This window comes from Stegastes partitus, unplaced genomic scaffold (assembly GCF_000690725.1).
Source record: "Stegastes partitus isolate 25-593 unplaced genomic scaffold, Stegastes_partitus-1.0.2 Scaffold716, whole genome shotgun sequence".
In the NCBI taxonomy this organism is placed as follows: domain Eukaryota; kingdom Metazoa; phylum Chordata; class Actinopteri; family Pomacentridae; genus Stegastes; species Stegastes partitus.
The window spans coordinates 156,546-176,725 of record NW_007578447.1 but is presented as its reverse complement, the minus strand read 5'-3'; the positions used below and the strand labels follow the sequence as shown (position 1 = coordinate 176,725).

The 20,180-nt window shown below is 40.9% G+C and overlaps 1 protein-coding gene across 3 annotated transcripts in view; it reads right to left on the bottom strand.

Annotated features, from left to right (window-relative positions):
• The window catches only part of sema3b (sema domain, immunoglobulin domain (Ig), short basic domain, secreted, (semaphorin) 3B), an 82,825-nt gene that overhangs the window by 5,135 nt on the left and 57,510 nt on the right, over nt 1-20,180 (bottom strand). For all 3 annotated transcript variants that reach the window (XM_008291091.1, XM_008291092.1, XM_008291090.1), the window contains exons 4-16: nt 19,414-19,476; nt 9,580-9,699; nt 8,911-9,004; nt 8,627-8,746; nt 8,394-8,536; nt 7,325-7,439; nt 5,056-5,125; nt 4,822-4,966; nt 2,180-2,399; nt 2,007-2,098; nt 1,387-1,428; nt 828-985; nt 651-706 (exon numbers count right to left, since the gene is read on the bottom strand). In XM_008291091.1, the coding sequence (XP_008289313.1) occupies nt 651-706; nt 828-985; nt 1,387-1,428; nt 2,007-2,098; nt 2,180-2,399; nt 4,822-4,966; nt 5,056-5,125; nt 7,325-7,439; nt 8,394-8,536; nt 8,627-8,746; nt 8,911-9,004; nt 9,580-9,699; nt 19,414-19,476 (1,438 nt within the window). The remainder of the gene's footprint in view (nt 1-650; nt 707-827; nt 986-1,386; nt 1,429-2,006; nt 2,099-2,179; nt 2,400-4,821; nt 4,967-5,055; nt 5,126-7,324; nt 7,440-8,393; nt 8,537-8,626; nt 8,747-8,910; nt 9,005-9,579; nt 9,700-19,413; nt 19,477-20,180) is intronic.

Genomic DNA, 20,180 nt, shown 5'->3' with positions numbered 1-20,180 from the left:
CAGTAATTGTCCCCAACTCTTAATGTCTTGGTCTTTTGTTACTTTTAATCACATTTATAGTTTAGAAAAATCAGCTTCCCCCCCTATTTATACTCTTAAGTTTGGCTGATTTTCTTCTTTAACTACCAGAACTGCACAGATTACTGTTGAAACAATGGTGCCCTCGCTGCCAAATAGGCCCCTGATCAGCACTTTGGGGCAGCGCCAGTCTCATCACAGACAATTACTTTGACCTTCGCAAGTTTTACGCAACCCGGCTCACATGCCACATGATGTAATCGTATTACCCAGGAGCTCCTTCAGTTTGAGCGATTGGCCTGATTCAGTTATGTGGCAGAGAGACAGATAGCAGCAGAATGCCGGTATTGTGGTCTGGGAGAGATGGAGGTCAGCAAGGGTGAGGGAGGGGGGGTATTTAGGATTTCTTGATAAGGGGACAGTGAGATATCAGATGCCAAGAGTCTCTGGGAGTCTCACGGCTGGATCAGACTGAGGCTTTGTTATTATTTGATTATACATATGCAGCAGCCAGCCTACAAAAGCAATTACAGCCAACAGAGCTTGCACCAGGGCTAACAATAGTTTCCCTCACACATTTACACGCTGCAGTTTTTTAATCTCTTTTGCAGATATTGTAATGCCATTTTTACCTCCAGAGCAAAGGGTGTTGGGGTCTCCGTTCCTTACATCCTGGCGACGGAAACGCCTGTAAAGAGTTTTACGATTTAGTGCAGGAATAGGAACATTTGGGGTATTCGATTGCATTAGCAGACAAGGTTTTCGTCATGTTTCTCAGTAAAAAGTGCTGTTTTATTTGCGTCGCAGACCTCTTTGTGTTTGGCAGGTAGCGAGTGCAGGATGTCCCGTCCCAGGCGCAGTACGGGTCCCTGGCCAGGCAGCACTCGGCGCAGGCCTTCCCATACACACTGCAGCGGTGGAGGGGAACCTGGGCGATGCCGTTGTTGGAGCCGACGTACAGCTGTTGCTGTGAAAATACAGAAAGTAAAAAGAAATGTTTTAGAAGAGGGTCTCAGGAATGTGCCCATGTCAGAGTTAAAAACAACTTTGTGCCATAAATCTAACCACCGGGCTTTGACAGTATTCGCAATTTATGATGCCTCCAGGTGACTTTGCATCTGCGGTATAACCATTTTGATTTAGTGCAGCCACCTACAATACGTTTTCTGTTTGGGAATCTTAGAATACTTATGTGCAGATCAGTTTCAGTTGCGATCCAGATCTGGGATTATGACAAAATTACTGTTTTAATGGAAATGAGGGTAAAGGTAAGAAGATACCCTCATGCTGCAGGGAAGTCTTTTTTTTAAATGCCCTGATTAAAACATGGACTATCGAGGCTTATTTTTAAGTATCAAACAAACATACCCGTTTTGAGGAAATCTGCATGTTGATGATGGATGAGGCATCCTGAGGAGCAGAAGAGAAACAAGAATTAATTGACTTACTATATACAGATGTGGCCAAAAGAATAATTATTATGGCCCGTCCACTCAAGACAAGCATTTTTACAAGGTCAACTTGTAGTTTTATTTTTTCTCTTTTCAGAGGATCCTTGTGTTGAATTTTTGTTCTCAAGGCCAAGTCCAGGAACATGGGTCGCTGGGAGACGATCCGACAGCCTTTACTTTGACCAAACTGGGCGAATCAGGGTCAAAGTAAAGAGAGAACAACTGTCTTTTGTTCATGTTCAGTGTGGTTAACATCACCTCTGATAGTCAATAGTCTGCTCTGCTCAACGTACAATTATAATCCACTTATCAACCTTCTAACTTTGTCCAGGTGGTCTTTCTAGAATCAACAAGACCTCAGCTCTTTGCACAGATTCTATGGATTAAAGAGCTTTAACGTCAAACTTTTCATTGGTGTATAAGAGTACCAAGGGTGTTTCTGGCCACGTTGCAATTATTACATTTACATTAAAGGTCAACAACATCTATTCTGACAGATATTCAGTGAAAGAAGTCGTATTATTGTGGTGTTCTTACTTTGAAGACCTCCAGCTCTTCCAGTAAAAGTTCCTCCATGTTGTTCCAGCTCTCCTTGGGGACGTTGATCACCTTGAGTACTGTCCCTTTGTCTGAAATAACAAAACCTTTTTAATATGCAATTCCATTATTTTAATGGTTAAACGCAGAGGAAGTTAGGAGAATGCGCTCACCTGTGCCAATGAACATGACGTCGTACTGTCCGTCGGCAGCGCTGACTCTGTCCACAGCGATCTGAGTGAAGCTGTAGTCCACGTTGGTTCTGACGAAGACGGGTCGCCGGCTCATCGGGTAAACCGGGTTGTACATCAGAGGGTGGTGACGTGCAAACTGGATCACGTCGTCTGGGAAACCCTTGGTGGATTCAAAGCTGCCGAATGTCTTGCTGGGACACTAACGGACGACAATAAAGTTTTATTAAAGTTGTGCTTTTGATTCCAATTTGCTGAACCTAAACGGGAACACTAATGAATTTAAAACTCTGTAAACGCTGATCAAACTCACACTGAAACCATTTTTGTCTTGGGCTTTTATGAACTTAATCATTTAGCTGCTTATATTTCACAGTGGAAGTCAATTAGCTGGATTATTATAGGGTTTTATAGCCCTACAGAGTCCTACTGACTCTTAGTAGCTTTCCCCAGAGATTCTTTACCATGTTTGGACTCATTTGCCCCATAAAAACTTTAAGAGTAAATCTGCTTTTTCTTTGCGTATGTAAACTGAAACAAAATGTCTGACTCATCACTTTATCAGCTGGCCTGAATCTACAAAGCCACAGCCCGGCAGAGAGCTGATTACAGTGTGATGGGTCTCAGGGACTCGAGAGCGATTTAGTCCAGGTCAGAGTCCGGCTTCTCCCTCTAATTAAAATTCCAGTCTTGGATTTGCAGAATACTAAAATGTACGTTAGTGTCATGAAGTATCTCTACTTTAAAAAGCTATCATTTGCAGCATTTTGATGTTTTTTAATCCTACAGTGTGCTTATGAAGTTTAAATCTGCTCTCCATGCAGTTTTACATCCATAATTTTACTTGTAAGCATGACGGCTGTTTTTAAAACTCGATTTGCTCTGCTAATTTTGCAAGCCGGTGAGGTGACGATGGCGTGACGGAGGGTTTACTGTAGGCCGAATACAATTACTATTCTGCGGTCATACAATGGGGATTGTTCTGCTGTGGCAGTAACAGCTGAAGCTCTGCATAACAAATCCTGCTGACGCGTCGCTTGTGCGCTTAGCGGAACGTAAGAGGCATCATAAGCACATATTGATCGGGAGGATAGTGGAGAGGTTTTGGAAGAAAATAAGATTTAATGTTGAGCACTGTGTTGTTGTGCCTGAAAGGCCGATATCACAGGATATTACATGAGATAAATGCATGGATTAGATCTTTACAGTTCAGTGCTGAACCAAAAGTACGTGAATATAAAACTTAAGATTTGTAAATATTGTAGCAAAGCCGCAGTGTTCATGACAAGTTATGATCTGGCCTCACTAATTTGATTAAGTGAAGATTTTCCAGTCACGAGTTAAGAATGTTTTCATTTCTCTGTACTTCTACTGAACTTTCCTCTGAACTTTAAAACCCGCCGGCAAGTTTGTGGTATTTTTTTTTTTTTTAAATGCCTTTCAAACAATGCTGCTAATCAGCCGGAAACTTGTTTCATCTGCAAACCTAATCGAATTGAAGCTTAAATGTGTAACTCATCAAAATCAATTAATTCTACATGTCTGATTTAAAAAATTTGCTAAAAATAAACCGTGTGCTCCGACCACAGTCTATGGAAAAACAAAACGTCTTTGCTCCTCAGTGTAACTGTGAAACCATCAGTGATTCAACCGTAACCAACAGTCACAGAAATCCAGAGACTTTGTACTACTGATGGTACTAATACTACTGTAACTACTACTGCTGCTATTACTAATACTGATGTTACAACTACTACTACTACGAATGCAACTTCTACTACTGCTATTACTAATACTTATACTGCTGCTACTACTATTACGACGGCTACTACTACTACAAATGCAACTGCTACTATGACTACTGCTGCTGCTACTACTACTATGAATGCAACTGCTACTACTATGGCTGCTGCTGCTGCTACTACTACTACTACTACTACTACTACTGCTATTACTAATATTTATACTGCCTCTACTGCTGCTACTACTACTACTAATGCTACTGCTATTACTAATACTTATACTGCTGCTGCTACTACTACTATGAATGCAACTGCTACTACTACTACGGCTGCTGCTGCTACTACTTATACAACTGCTACTACTGCAACTACTGGTATTACTAATACTTATACCGCTGCTGCTGCTACTACTATGAATGCAACTACTACTACTACTACTACTGCTGCTGCTATTACTAATATTTATACTGCCTCTACTGCTACTACTAATGCAACTGCTACTACTACAACTGCAACTACAACTACTATTGCTATTACTAATACTTAAACTGCTGCTGCAACTACTACTACTGCTACTACGACTACTTCAGCTACTACTACTATTACTATTACTGCTACTGCATGAGATGATCATACATTCTGTATTTAAAACCAGAACTCAGTGCAACAAGTGCACCCTGTTAGATGAATGCAATGTAGCGGAAGGCTAAAGTACTCGTATATGAGTAATAAGAACATTTCTCTCTGAAATGTGGTCATAAAAAAAAGGTAAAAACCCAAATAAAAGTACTTTAGAGCTGTAAAAAGTATAGTGCACTCCCTTGATTATATGATTCTCTGACACTGTGGCCCTATTGATGGCCTTTATGGTGGCCGACATACCATTCCGGGGCGGGGATACGGTACTTTTCCCTGGAAGGGGACCCACTGGTAGTTGGGCCCCTCTTTGTGAGCAAAGGGCCCCAGGAAGGCCCTCCGGATGTCATTCATGGAGTAGAGACACACAGCTGAGCCTTTAAATACACTGCTGCTGGGGACAAGGCGGAGCTGAGTTAGATACAATAAACACACAACCATGCGCACGGACACACACACATAATGCGAACAGACTCTGACCTGGAAGTGGAGAAGACGGTGTAGACCAGAGGATTCTTTCTGTCCCTGGTCTGCAGCAGGAACACGTCGCCTGAGGACGGACACACACACACCGAGGTCAGCCGGTGTTAGGGCGGAGGTCAGAGGTCGACAGAAGGATAAACAAGACCTAAAGCCATGTCTAAGTGCTTTACAGAGGCTTCTCACTGATAACTGACATGGAGCTGCAGCAGTTTGTAAAATCAGTTTTAACAAAATTTAGTCCCGTGACGGTGTTTTGTTCCGCCTGTCAGGTTGAGCTTTGCCGTATGCAATATGTACGTGTCTCAAGCAACAATGAAGAAAACACTGTTTGACAAACGCTTCTGCTCGTATGACCTGTTAAATGTGAATGCAATGCAGCAGAGCAATTGGTTTAAATTAAAGGGAGGTCCTCTCTATCTGTTTGGCCTCAGGTGCGGTCAGAAAACTCACGGTCAAGATAAGAGACTCGCTGTTGATATATGGGAATGTGATGGGCAGATGTAGCCTCAGGTTGGGTTGGAATCTGGACAAATCTGTCCTCTTAGTTTACCCTTAACCGTGTCACGAGATAAGCACGAAGACGGATCATGTTATAGCCCGCAGATACGGTCAGAGGGAGCTTCTAGAAACATCTCCAGAGCTCGTACGGCTGCCGTGCAAAACCGCGTGACCGCAAGTTACATAAGGAAGCTGTGAATTCTTTTAATAATGCACTGATGATATCTCAGAGTAATTCCTCATCTCTGAAACCTCTTTCATAAACAGCAAAGCAGCAGTTTTTGATTGCTGAAACAACATTAACTGGTCAGGGAATTGGATCAGGTGTAATTATCTGATTAAATTAACACTAATTCCAGAAATTGGATGAGATCTCCATCTCCGGCTGACTGTTCCTTACGTGCAGCTGACTCATTTTTAAAGATGAGGGGCTTTTGAAATGTGCAGTTAGTCCTGTTTAATGTGTGATACTGCAAAATTTAAAATCAGACATGTCAATCTAGCTTATATGCAATCTAGAGTGATGCTTTATTGTTCATATTTCAAGCTGTATGTCTGCTTTTAGAGAAATCAACGTGTTTGGTGATAGTGTTACTGTCTTTTGTATCCCGTACAAGTGAAAACCTCCCAAATCCAGCAGAAAAAGACAGAACCACTAATGTTAATCTGCACTCTGATGAAGTAACGTCCAAAACCTGCTTCTGTCTTGTACATAAATGCAGCAGAAGGTGAACAGGTTTTCTTTTTATAAAACTGTAGCCTCATAAAATGCAGTTACAGTAGCTAATGTAATGTTCTGCCTTCATGCTCGGTTAGGTTAACACAGTTTGTAGTGTGCTTTTGGGTTTTGAAAAGCTAAAAAATGACAATAATTCTTTATAAACTCAGACTCTTATGACAATTAGCACACTGGATGGACACACCAAACCTTGTTACAGCAGGGACACGAGTGTTTTTTACTGCATAAAGTCATATTTTACAAAATCATACACAAACCTATGTCTTATTTGAAATGTTTATCCATAGAAGTGCTCGACCGAACTGGCTCCAGACGTTTGTGGAACAATCCCCGTGAGTCCACAGTGAAATTACATCTCCTTTATCATAAAATATTCCTTCTAGCCACAACCCGTGCTTTATAAAGTTATCCTCACTTCTGGATCCCATCTAATGAAAACACATTATCCCTTTTCGTCATTTAAAGACTCACCGGAGAAAAGCCTACGACTTACTCTGAACCCGCAGCAAAAACACCGACTTCGGATCAGGCCAGAATCTATTAGGAATTAATCTCTCGCTCATGCTTTCTCCAAGTTTTCAGGAATGTGGGACTGAATGGTAATCTACAATTGAGGTCAGAAGTCCTGGTTAATTTATTATGCTTTCCTCGACTTGCTCTCCATTCGCGCCCACAGAATGTTTTTTCTGGGTGAAAATCCAAAAGGAAGGTTGGAAAAATCAGCCCAATTTTCAACTTTTTTGTTTAGATTTCTCTGTCTTCTGAACAATGTGACGACTAAATCATACTGCGGAGTGTTTTGGAATAACTGCGCCGGAAATAGGGACAGGAAATGAGAAAGCTGAATCACTTTATTGTCTGAGTAGAAGAAAGTTCCCAGAGCAGCAGGACGTCTTCTGAGGTGAACACTGAACTTCCTGCACTTCAAACATCACTGCTGTTACATCATGACTTCTACCTGGTGTGATCTAAGTCACAAATGAGCTCAGACAGCATCTGAGCTTCTCAATGCGTCTGCAGTGAACTTACGCAGCTCGTCGAAGTAGGTGTCGCTGCCGTCTGCTCCTGGCACCGAGCAGATCAGACGGGTCTTGAGGAACGTCGTCCACTTGTTGACCAGACTTCGCTGACCACCCATATCATTCTGATGCAAGAGAAAAAAGCCAGGAGTCACTTAATCGGATCTTTAATTTACATTTAAGTGTGAAGGAAGATCACAGTGACCACAGGATGTCATCATATTACTTGTTTAACCCTCTAAAACCCCGAAAGGCATGCCATCTCTCAAAAACGACAAGAAAACTGTAGGACAAGGAAGAATTATTAGATTGTAAACTTTCCAATAGTCCTTTGAGCTAATCATAACTTACATAGAGTTCAATCAGAAAAAAAAACATCAAATCTAAACTTAAAATTTAAATGAAAAATCACTTCATCCTTCATATCATTTAAAAAAAAACAAAAAAACATTTTTTGAACCACACTGTACCAAAGAGCGCTGAATTATTATTTTTATTTTTTTTACAAACAGGAAACTATTACTGACTTTGCTGCCATCATCAGCCATGTGACAAAAATTCAGAGACTTCTCGGCTGAACTGCAGGCTGTGTTCACACAACGTGGAACGTATAAAACATCTATAGTGAACACTTTTCTCCACTATGTTAACATTTGTGGTCACTTGGGAAAATGTTGCAAATATAGATTTTTATTAAAGTTACATTTAAAAAAATCTATGTTTACCTATTAAAGAAAGTTCCACTTTTTTGTTGCTAATTTACAAAATTAAAACTGTCATACTGAACAAAAGACATTTCTGAGTTCTGTCTACTTCTAGTCATGGTTGTGTTGTTTCCACTGAGGTGCACGACTTCATTTTGCAGTGAGAAATGGAGATAAACTCAGTGAGTGAAAACATGACACAAGCAAAAAAAAAACACCAAGATATTGTTTGGCATTCAGGGGGTTAAACTAATTTTTTGTTTTATTTTTTTTATTTTTTATTTTTTTACAGAATTACCAAATAGCAAACCAGTATTTTCTCTCCAAACCTGGTTTATTTCGATCACTGAACTTGCAGATGAAACAGTTTCTCACCCTGCACAGCTGTCCGATTCGGGAGTAGGTGGACTTTCCTAAACCCTGAGCCTCCACCGCCGTCTCCCGGAAGAAGAAAAACACCTTGTCATCATCGGGGTTCTCGCTCTCAGGGACCCAAAAGGAACCAACAAACTTTGGTTCTGGTTGACGGAATCAGACAAGAACAGCGTTTAGCCATAACAGCATTATTCCTAAACCTCTTTTTAAAAAAATCCAACACAATCACACACCATTGAGCCAGCGGGAGTCGTGCTGTTCAGTGCGGATGGAGGGACGTTTTCCGAGGCTTCTGAAGATGGTGAAGTCTCGTCCCATCAGGTCTGTGGCCACACCTGCATAGAGCTCATCACCTGGGAGACGCAGACAATCAATAGTTTATTGATTGGCTAATGGGAGTTTAAAAAATCAGCTTCAATAGAGGCGTGAAGTGAACACAAAAACAACATATTTGCACATAATGAGCACATTTCTAGTAAAAACCTAAATACATATTAATGTGTACGGGTTCAGTTACCGACGAGTACAGACGCAGCGTTATGTCGAGGATCATACGGACTCTTCCCTTTGCCGTCCTCCACCTTAGAGGGGTCGATCCTGAACACATGGTCCTGAAAGAGAGCAACAACAAGAAGAAATAGATTTAAGGTGTGATCACATTCAAACATCCAGTCATTTTAGGGTTAATATTCCAGGTCTGAGCAGCACAAGAAACTCACAGCTAATTTGAAAGCGGGAACACGATGGATTTCTCTTCACTCCTTTCCACGATTTACCTTCAAATTTACTTTTACCGCAGCTTCGGTCCAAAGTTAAACTTGGCTTGAGTCACTTTCGTCACGCTTAAGTTGCCAAGCGTGAGTAACTGCCGAATATCATATGTCATCATTGGTCGCTTTGCACACATAAAACCTTGTGTTTTCAGCTTCTCTCTAGCAGTAATGTTCTCAGTGGTAATGAACAGAGGGTAATTTGGTTGGCAGAGGACTGAGGCTCATAACATCAGGCAGTTTTGAAAAACCTTTTTTTTTTTTTACTGAGAAGGTGAGAACAAAGACGGGCAGTGTGGAACAAAATAAGCTGTGATGCTAAAAGACTGCCTTTAAATGTGCATCATTATTTGTTCGACTGTGTTGTGTTGCATCTGAGTAAGTTGTGAGTCGGTTTTGTGGTGTTTATTCCTCACCTCCATCCTGTGGCCCACTTCCACGAAGGCACAGGTCGGGTGGAAGGCCCCGGTTCCACAGGCGTACAGGTGTGTGCGGTTGTAGTGGTGCACAATCTTCACGTAGTTCACACAGTCGGACTGAAAGACACACACAGAGACACAATGTCAGCTTAACAAAACACAACAACTTAATGGGTTATTTTTAGGGGGGAGAAAAAGGATCTTCATCACTTTTTTTGGTCAAAAATGCACAACGTATGTCCTGCTTTAGCACACTATACACACTGCAGGAATATTATATAAGTTTCTTGCTCTTTCTTGAATATACAGATGCTGACAGATGCCAGTGCTGTGTATTTATACCACCATGTGCTCGTACACTGTGAGCTAAACCACGCTAAACTTGGACTTTCTGTCTTTTTGTTCGACGCTGTACATTCTTCACACAGCGCCTCCCTCGCGTCCAACGCTGTCGTGGTTGTGACAGCCTTTGTGTTCTGCCGGAACGCGATGCACGCCTGCAATTTGCGTTTATGTTATAAAAATGCATGTGGATAATAGTAAAATGCTCATATGTACCTCCTACATGCGCACAGCAACTATTTTAAGTATTTCTGTGGGAAAAACATACTTGTGCTGTTGTTGTTGTTGTTCAGTACTTCGTCTTTATCAGCGAGAGGAATTCAAGAAATAATAAAAAGACAAGAGTAAACTAGTGCTTGATTTTCCACTTTTACTTTTTGTTGCCTGCATTTGGGCTTAATGGAAGAACTTGGGCATGTGGCAGCACTCAATCTGTTTGAGTTATGACGGTATCTAATGAGATTAGGTTTAACTACATTAAGTTAAAGGGATTAGATCTGCTCTACAATTAAAGGTATTTTAGGGACCAGTTTTAGTCATTTGATATTGTAAAGATGTATTAAGATAGAGCAGAGGACTTGAGATCCTGAACATGAAGTGGGTAAAAAAAAATCCCATTATCAAGATAATTTCATTCAGTTATCTTAACTTGATTTTAGTTTTAAATAAAGAAATCAGAGTTTGAATTACACAAAGCATATCTTGATGCAATTTACAACAAGTAAACCCACCAAAATAAAGTGAGCAACGTTAAAGGTTTATCTAAATCAGCAAATCTGATCGTTGTTATCTTGCAGCCATTAACTTCATTAGTTGTGGAAATGGGTCCCTTGAATTACTTTTTAGAGTGCATTTTTATTTTCCTTTTCGCCTTCCCTCACATCAACAGACTTCCATCTGGTCCCTCCTCGTCTTATCGCCGCGGCAGGTTATTGACCCACAGACACATCTGTCCATCTGAGAGTCGGGTTACAGTAAGCTGGCTCTCCAGGGATGGCTGGAAAAAGATTTACTGTACGCTAAGAGACTGGATGGTACATTATCTCTCTGATCCTAACACCAGGCTTTGAGGAGTCTGGCCCATTAGGTGAAGGCAATGCGGACACTATAATTAGCATGATTAATTGTCAAGGGCCTTTTGCTCCGGGGCTCTGCAATGAATGGTGAGCTAACGAGATTGTCTTTGTTGTGATTATACAACTGGTCAGTTTCTAACCAGTACAGTCTTACTCTATTTACACTGGAAACACTATGTTGTACATCTAACCAGCTCCAGTATCCCTCCCTTTCTCTGATGTATGCTTCCCCTCCCAGACAGACCAGTGAAACATCTGTCTCCTGATCAGGTTACAAATGTTGCTGAAATCTGGTGGTCAGCCACAGACTCAGATAATGAATAACCATGTGTCTCGATTATCAGAATAGTTCTGAGGCTAATTAATGTACTAATTTAATTTGTTAATGCAATTCATTTTATTAATATAAATCACGAAATATGTCTTGTATGAGCACTTAAAGTCCAGACTTGACAATATTATTGATAGAAATCCAATACGTTGCCCTTTAACGACAGGGAGGAGGAAAAAATAACTAAAACTAACTACAAGCTTTATTAAAACTAAATGGTTAAAGCCTATTTATAAAACTAGAACCCAACTCCTGAACCCAAAGGAGCTGGTTCCACAGCAGTGGAGTCTAATACACGGAGGTTCTGGCTCCCTAACAATATTTTCTGACAATAATGTCTAATGGTAGCATGTATCAGGGGAAAACTATGAGACCGAGCACAGAACCCTGTGGAACTCCTTCACTAACATTTGTGTTTGTCTCTTCATTGTGACTTCACACTTGTGCCTAAAAGATCATGTTATTTGTCTTTGGTCTTGATCTTTTCTATTCTCTTTTTTATATTTTAATGTTCATGCTTTACATTTCTTTTATATTTTAGAAGATAGATTTTGATGTTTAACCCTCTAAACCCCAAAAGTCACCAATGGTTTTACAGAAACTGTGACATGTCGTTCCGTTAGGAAATGTAACCAAATCTAAGCCTAACATCATGGTATTTCATCAAATGTCCATATTCTACAGGCATTAAACCGATGCTGAAAAAAAAAAAAAAAACTAAAATTGTGCATTCCTTGGTGCAACAGAGAGGCCATTATTGACTCAGCCAATATGAAAGCCATATCTGAGCCAGTCTGAAATGCAGACTGTGTTTACTGTTTTCACTGTTTCTTCAGTATTGGTAACACCTTTAGCCATTTGGAAAAATCAAAGAATCAAAGAAATTCAACTTTCAACGTTTCTCACTTCTAGCCATAGTTGTGTTGTTTCTCCATAGAGGTGCAGGGCTTCATATGGAATTAAAAAGTGAGTAAAAATGTAACGACAGCAAAGAAAAACACCCAGAAACTGTTTGGGATTCAGAGGGTTATTGACTAAGAACCACATTTTTTATCATGGCTTTTTCAATTTTACTTCTGTTTTTAAAAAAAATAAATAGAGGTCAATGATATAGGCCTCATTCTCTGTATCTCCATCACGCCTATGTACACCTTCACCACTTTCTCAGTCACATCAGCCGTTCTTGTTCCGTCTGTCCTTTCAGACGGACCTCTTTGTGAAATGGGTGACACGAGCAGAGTTGTGGCTCATTAAACCACATGCACACATACAGTACATGAATAGCCTTCAGTGGTTTAGAACAAAGAGCCCTTTAAAACCCACCAGAGGATTAGAGATGGAGCTGTTGCCGTGTGAGTGCATGTTGCTGCACATGCGAAGGTGTTCGACCAGCCGATTGGCCGATTAACTGCTGACAAACGCACACACTGTGAACAAACATGCCGCACACTCAGACACACACGTCCAGCTATGTAACCTCAAACCATAACTGTGCCAAGTTTCCCTCTGAGATGGAGGAGGAGGAGCAGGAGGTCCGGCTTCACTGAGAATCCTCACCTCCATTGTATTTAAAGCCTATAGTGTGTTTGTGTGGGTGTTTGAGGGGGCAGAGAAAGGTGAGGCAGTCAGCAGAGCAGCAGTCCCACAAAGTAAATGATTTGATGCGACAAAGGAGAAAAGAGAGCAGGAGGTAGAAGATGCTTGAAAGAACCTTCAAAAGAGCCAAAAGGGAAGGAGGGGAAGGAGGAAGGTGAATTATGCCGGCAGTAGCGTTTCCTCTGTGTGAGAGTGTGGAGGCTGTAGGGTGTGAAAGGGTTCACTGGTTAACCTTTGACCTGCCGCTGACTAATTAGTTAAAACGGTGAGCAAAAAAAACGCCCGAGCTTTATCATCTTTTATAAAGCTGCATTGTTCTGCTGTGGACGTCTCTTTCCTCCTTTTTTTCTTTCTGTTCCTTCTGTTCTGGAGATGATTAACCGGATCCACCGATTTATCATTGCAGCCTTTTATCTGTTGTGTCCCTTTGGTTTCCTCCCAGAATACTTCTTCACATAAAAGGCTTGAATGCAAAGTGCAAATTCAAACTACAATCTGCTTAATATTGCAGCAATTTTTGCAAAAAGTCAAAAACACATGATTTACCATAATTGTGTCATGTGTTTGGCAGGTACAAATCATTTATTACAATCTTTCTCTCTTCTTTTTTTTTCTCAGTCCTTCAAAAACGCGTTTCCAGATTTTATATTTCATCAAAAGAAAAGTTTGGAGGAGAGTTTATCTTTCAGTTTTGACTGAAAGCAAAGAGTCCCGACAAGCCAGGAAACTTTAATAAAGTTAATGGCTGAGAGAGTTTGGCCGCCCTGGAATGATGGTGCACAGTAGATATCCGTTAGATACACAACACAGCGCAGTGTAACAGCCCAGGAATGCCTTTGATCACCTCCGCTGAACAGGACAATGCAGTAGCGGCGACGTCCGTCTGACATATTTCTCCTGGGATGGACGGATCTCTGGAACCTTTAGCGGTAATTAGCAAATGCTAGCATGCTAAAGTAAGATCATAGACTGTAAAAAAGTCTGATGGACGTAGCAGCCGGCCCTGAAAAATGAAGCCAACCTGGAAGTGTCAAAAACCTGCAATATCACTACATCCACTAGCTGCTGGCTCCAAAAAGCCCTGGCTCCCATAGACTTGAATTGGAAAAGAAGTGATCACAGATCACCAAATACTGCATTCCTACAGCTCAGGATTTTTTTCTTATTAGTTTTCATGGTCAAATCCAGAGATCAGGTGGCCAATCTGAAAATAAATGAACACTGGTCAACATTTTGCGGGGCAAGGGGCGTGGCTGGCTTGATTGACAGTCGGCAGCGACCATACAGACGAAGCGAGCAGAAGGCGGTAAATGGGGGCGGGGCAGAGAGGGCCCGCCTCTCAATCCGTCTGACCAATCGCTGCTCCTATGGCTCCGCCCCCCTCCCACGATTTTTGCGTCACTGGCTCCAAAAATCCAAGATGTCAACCAGGAAGTAGCAAAACCCTGGCTTCATTTTCTCAGTGCAGAAACCAACGGGTGACGTCACGGTAGCTCTTTTATACAGTCTATGAGTAAGACGGTGAACTTGTTGAACATTTGACCCACTAAACACACGAAAAGTTCTAAAGGCTGATAACATTTGGGAACACCCTCATGTTAGCTCAGTCACAGAGCTGCTGGTGTGGTTTAAAAGTATTGCTTTTTAGGATAAACTGCATAACTAATCGAGTTATCAATCATCTGTAGCTTGTGCGGCAATTTGTACAGCAACTGTTCTATTCACTTAAAAAAGAAAAATGGAAAAATAAGGTTGTCTTGGTTTTGCAACTGAGTGCAAACATGTGTTTCCTGTTGAATACATGACCTTTACTGCAGTTTACACGAAGAAGATCAATTCTAAGACAACTTTGTTGTTCAGATAAATCACAAACGCTGCTGTTTTTGTGTTTCGGCTGGGAAAGTCTGAAACTGTCCTGAACTTGAACCTCCTTCCCGTCAGCAGGGATGTGAATAAGTCATTTTCTGGTTACATAACTCATTGTCTAACACAGAAAGTCTTAAATATCAGATGTAACTGACAGTTTTGTGCGTCATTCATCGCCCGGTGCTTAGCGTAGCATCGGAGACGGTTTTGAAAGACGGCCCTTGAATCCGATTGAATTTTAACAATAATAATTTACATTAATAATCTCTACTCGATGATTTGTTAATGGGCGTTGGAAGACGGGCGCAGTGACAAAGTGGGTGCTAAAATCACAGCATAAACACGCAATCCATCAGCGGTGATGCTTTAAACGCTGCTTCAGACGCCTCCGAGTGCTGAGTCAGACCGAGCGTCTGGCTCAACTGTCAACTGTTTACTGCCGCTGTCCGACTGTGTTTATGTGCATGTGTCTGTGTTTGTCTTAGTGTGCATGTTAGGTGGCTTTCCTGTGGTGTCGGTGTGTTTGTGTGTGTGAGTGATGAGGTGTTTATTCTTTGTCTTTTTGCGGCTCAACCCATCACCTGCCTCGTGTGTGTTTGTTAAAGCTAAGCTAAAGTGACATTACGCTGGAGAACTTAGTATTTTGGGTGATTTTTTTGAAGCTGTGTAATGCAAATGAAATGCAATATACTGTAATGTATTTAAAACAGCACAGCAATATTTTTAAAAATTATATTAAGGACTTTGACCTTCTGAACTCCTAGCAGCTTCTTTCTTCTTATTATTTTTTTTTGCTCCCGTCACATTTATTCCCACTGTGGGTTCATTTTTCACTGCACCTCAATGGAAACAGCACAAGAATGACTAGAAGTAGAGAGAACTAGAAAACATCTTATGCGCAGTATGGCACAGTTATTATGGCATAATTCATTTTTTCCCCTTTTTAAAAAATGAAGTTGAATTATTGTGACTAGTTATTTAATAGGAAAAAAAAGAAAGAAAACCTGACATCAGCACATATAGATTTCTTCCAAGTGTCACAGGTGTTAGTAAAACAATGGAAGTAATAGGGCTCTACATGCCATAAATCATTAAAAAAGAAATATCTAAAATTGAACTTGTTGATAAATAATGATTAAAAAAAAAAAACAATAATAATAATCCTAATTTTTCCAAGTTGTCCCAAGTGTGAAAAATAAATAGTAACTCTACAAACTGTGAATACTTTACTATTTACATTTTTAATTTATTTCCATACTTGTCTCCTGTCTGTTCTGTGTAAACACAGCCTGCAGTTCAACCCAGTTTAACAGAAAGTCCCTTCATTTTTGTCACATCATTGGTGGTCACAACTGAAAAACTTACAAGCCATAAGTTTTTGGTTTATACATGGTTGTGCCAGGACTGCAGACGTTTTCATTTTATTTTATTTTTATTTTTTTACAGAGTCTGGTTTCTGGAAATGATTTTATTTTTACCATATTTTTCCTTTTTTTTTTTTTTTTTTAAGGAATTTTTAAGGGAAACGTGTTCAATAAATTCTTTACACAAAAAATAAATTATCACAATTTTAAGGTAAAATTTTGTTCATTTTCCTGACCAAACAGCATAATACAGATGAGTGGAATCTGACACTTCTCTCTGTTTTCATTGTGTCTTGCTGATAATTGCCTTTTTTGGTGATTTTATTTATTTATTTCAAGACAAGTTGTGGGTTTTAGGTTAGAGGATCTGGTGCCAAAGCATCTACTGTCATGTCTGGTAGGAACAAACCTATCCAAACCCAGAATATATTTAGAGTTTTTATTTGCTACTTAGTCCGTTTCGTTCAGCTATGAATATTCGGCAAAGTAAGAATCATTACGACGAAAAAACTAAACATTTCTGTGGGTTGAATCTTTTCTAACAAACAAGAAACTTCTCTTAAATACTATTAATACAACTGAAGTGTAGTGTGTGAGCTTGTTAAGCCTCTCTAGTGACAATAAAGCAGCAAATTCAAACTTCTAGAGTTTCATGCAACAGTTCTCAGATGCAGGGCAGAGCTTTCTGTATCATTATTCTCCTTCAGAGCCAGTTTCTGGTTTTGAACATGTATGGCTGAATTGCTCCAGGAATCCAGTATCAGCAACGTGGAGCAGTTTTACAGTGTTTGAGCAGAGTTGTGAGCTGGCGTGCTCAAGCTGCAGCCAGTTAGGAGATGGGTGGAGACAGAGGCGAGGACGACATGCGTCTTTTGGATAATGCAGTTGGTGTAGAGTTACATCTGAGGCATTTTAAGGCAGGAAGTTAATGTGTGCCTGGGAAAATAATACTAAATGTGTAACTGATGCACAGAGTTTTTAGGCGTTAAATCAGAGAGCAGAGCCGTGCTTTAAGCCAAGTCCCAGCATGAGCATAATAAATCACTTCCCTCTTGTGTGTCTCATCACACAGTATATTTTGTGCACTTGTGCAACAGATAGAGCTATTTGTGGTCACTGTCACATTGAAGGGCTTAATAAGCATCCCATGGGAGAGGAGACAGTAAAAAGAACACAAAGTTATTGAGAGGAGAGGAGCGAACACAGAGACAATGGGGCTGAAGGGGTTGTAAACAACACCAGAGTTCCCAGGGAACAAACAATGTTGGATGCAGAGAAACTATGGGAGGAATGGAGGACCGAGAGGAGGGAGAAAGAGCTTCTGGCCTCGTCCTATAGAGAAACACACTCGTCTGTAATTAGGGTCAACGGTGTGAGGTCAGCTCAGCTCTCAGTGTGTGTGGGTGCGTTTTAACCCAGAGGAGAGAAGTCAAAGGAAATCAGAGGAGAGGGAGGAATTAAAATAACATATTAAAGGCCAAAAAAAGGAGGAATAACAGAGACGAGCCAGGAAAAAGTCCCTTCAATCCCCCAGAATCTCTATAGTTTGTCCATATCTCCTTCACTGCTTCCTATGGAGGAACTTTTACTCTCACTTTCAAACACAAACAAACCTAAACACACACACACACACACTCTCCTGGTCAGGTGAAATTGAAGCCTCTGGGTTTGTTGCATGAATGGAGCTCGTTGTCTGTCTGCTGCAGCTGTGTAATCACGCTGATGACGGGTTTGTTTTACACACAATGGCGCACACATCGGACTCTTACATATACTGTACATGAACCGCGCTGTCAAACACGCGAGTATAAATATACGTCGACGCACCGGGGGCGAGTCTGCACGCGCTGATGGGAAGTAATACTCAAATATACACAGATATGTCGAGCTGTGTAACAGTGTGTGATGTAATCCTGGGTGGTCTATAGGCTCCTGCGGCCTTCGTCGCATTTAGACTCATAATCGTCACATACAGCATATTCTTGGAAACTTAAAATGTCCTAATGCAGATGAAAATAGAACTTTTTTTTCCTCCGGCTGCCAAAGAAAAGAACAAAGGCAACTAAGAGGCCGAACTGGGCTGAGAGCAGGTCACGGGTGCAGTCGTGTCCAATCTGTGCACAATCAGTTAAGAGCTGAATCTAATCAAAAAAAGATTCCCACCCTCACTGTTTTGTTTCGTTTCCTTTATCGTTTCATAGCTGCTATTGCTGCTCGTCGGGTTCAGTCCCTCCCTGCTGATAAAGTCCATAAACACGCGCCGTAACCTAATGTAACCGCGCACACGTGTTTTGCATGCAAGCAGGTCAATAATCAGATTTCTCTGCCCTTATTCTGTGAGCATGATTACTGTACGTAGCATAGGGACGTCTTGTTTCTTTAACACACTTAGCACACTGTTGGCTGTGCAGCTGACTTAATGTAGTTTAGATTTCGAGAAGATGTTCAGTTTAAATCAGACGGTAATCCGAGAATGTGCCGATTCCTGTGATCCTGTGTCACAGCAGTGTCATACCTCTATTTTGATTTTTAATATTTTAATATTCTTGTAATGTTTCGAACCCGAGCAGTAAGTGAGTTTGCAGCTATCGTGCACTAACTGGGTTTCTCTAATCTAGTATAGAAGCGAGACTGTCTTACTTACAAGACATTTAAAAATTACATAATGACATAAAGCAATCTACCAAAATGCATCCAAGCAGAGGAACTGCTCTGGAGAGGGGGACAAAAAAAAAGTGTCTTTGCATTAAACTGTCAGAAAGGGTTTGAAACAGATTTTGAGGAAGTGATCTCACCACACGGCAGGTCCAGAAGTGGGAGTGCTGCACCTATTATTACATGTTATCTTACTTAAAAGTGGTGTTTGTGTCTTGTTATGACTCCCATGACTCCGGTGGATTAGAAGGTAGCATTGTGTTGGGCTGGGTAGGAGTGGACAGCTACCTCCTCCACAAGGTCTGCCCCGTGGCCCTCTCATTTCACCGAGTGTGATCCTGAAGGCCGATAAGGAGCCTGATGTTCATCGTTTATGAAGCACAAAGCGCTACCATCTTGTTGAAACCCAGAGAAATATTTTAACTTTTGCTGCTAACAAGAGCGGCCTCGGTATTTTTCTAGTTTACATTTTAACGCATAAAACACCGCATTTCCAGCAAGGTTTGTCAGAGAAGGAATGAATACGTTCAGGTTCTGTTGAAGTGTGTATTTTTCTAAATGGAGAAAAAAACTAGAAGAGATGACATTAGGTGAGACTTACAGTGATGTCCTTTCCAGCCCAGTTGCACTCCTCCCTCCAGTCAACGGGGGCAGGCCAGTAGATCTGAAACATGGCAGGAAAAGGTCAGTTTAGTCAGAATTTACAATTTTATGATCAGATATTTCTGCTATATCATAAATGCAGCCATTTAAAGTCTGTCGAATAAGAATTTCCCTCCATGTGACACTTTCACAACCTTCAATACTGTTTTAAACCCTCTGAACTCCAAAACTCCTCAATCAACAGCTTCATGCCACAAGCTGTCAGAATGCTGAACCGCTGATCCAGATATGCAAACACTGCTTTCTTTAAATTGCTTTAAGTTATTGGATCCTGAATCTAATCTTGCCTGTACTTCTGTGCATGTACAGCAAAATGACAATAAACTTGATCTGATTGGGTTTGAAAGTTATGGGTTAGAGAAGAAGCCAAAATTATACTGGGTTTCAGAGCTTGAAACTCTAACAAATTGTCAGATTTTCAGCTTTCCAATGGTCTTTGAACTAATCATAAGTGATGTACGGTTCTATGGCAGTCAAAACGTAACCAAATCTAAGCCTAAAGTTATGATGCTCCATCGACCTCATGTTATTCTACGTGTCTTGTTTATAAATTAGCCAAAATCTAATTGTTTGCAGTAAGCAAACTATGTAAAGCTGCAACCGTTATGCCTTAAGTGACTCAGCTGTGACCATCATGTGAATAAAATTCAGAAACTTTTTTCAGCTGACCTGGGTTGAACTGCAGGCAGTGTTCACACAGAGCAG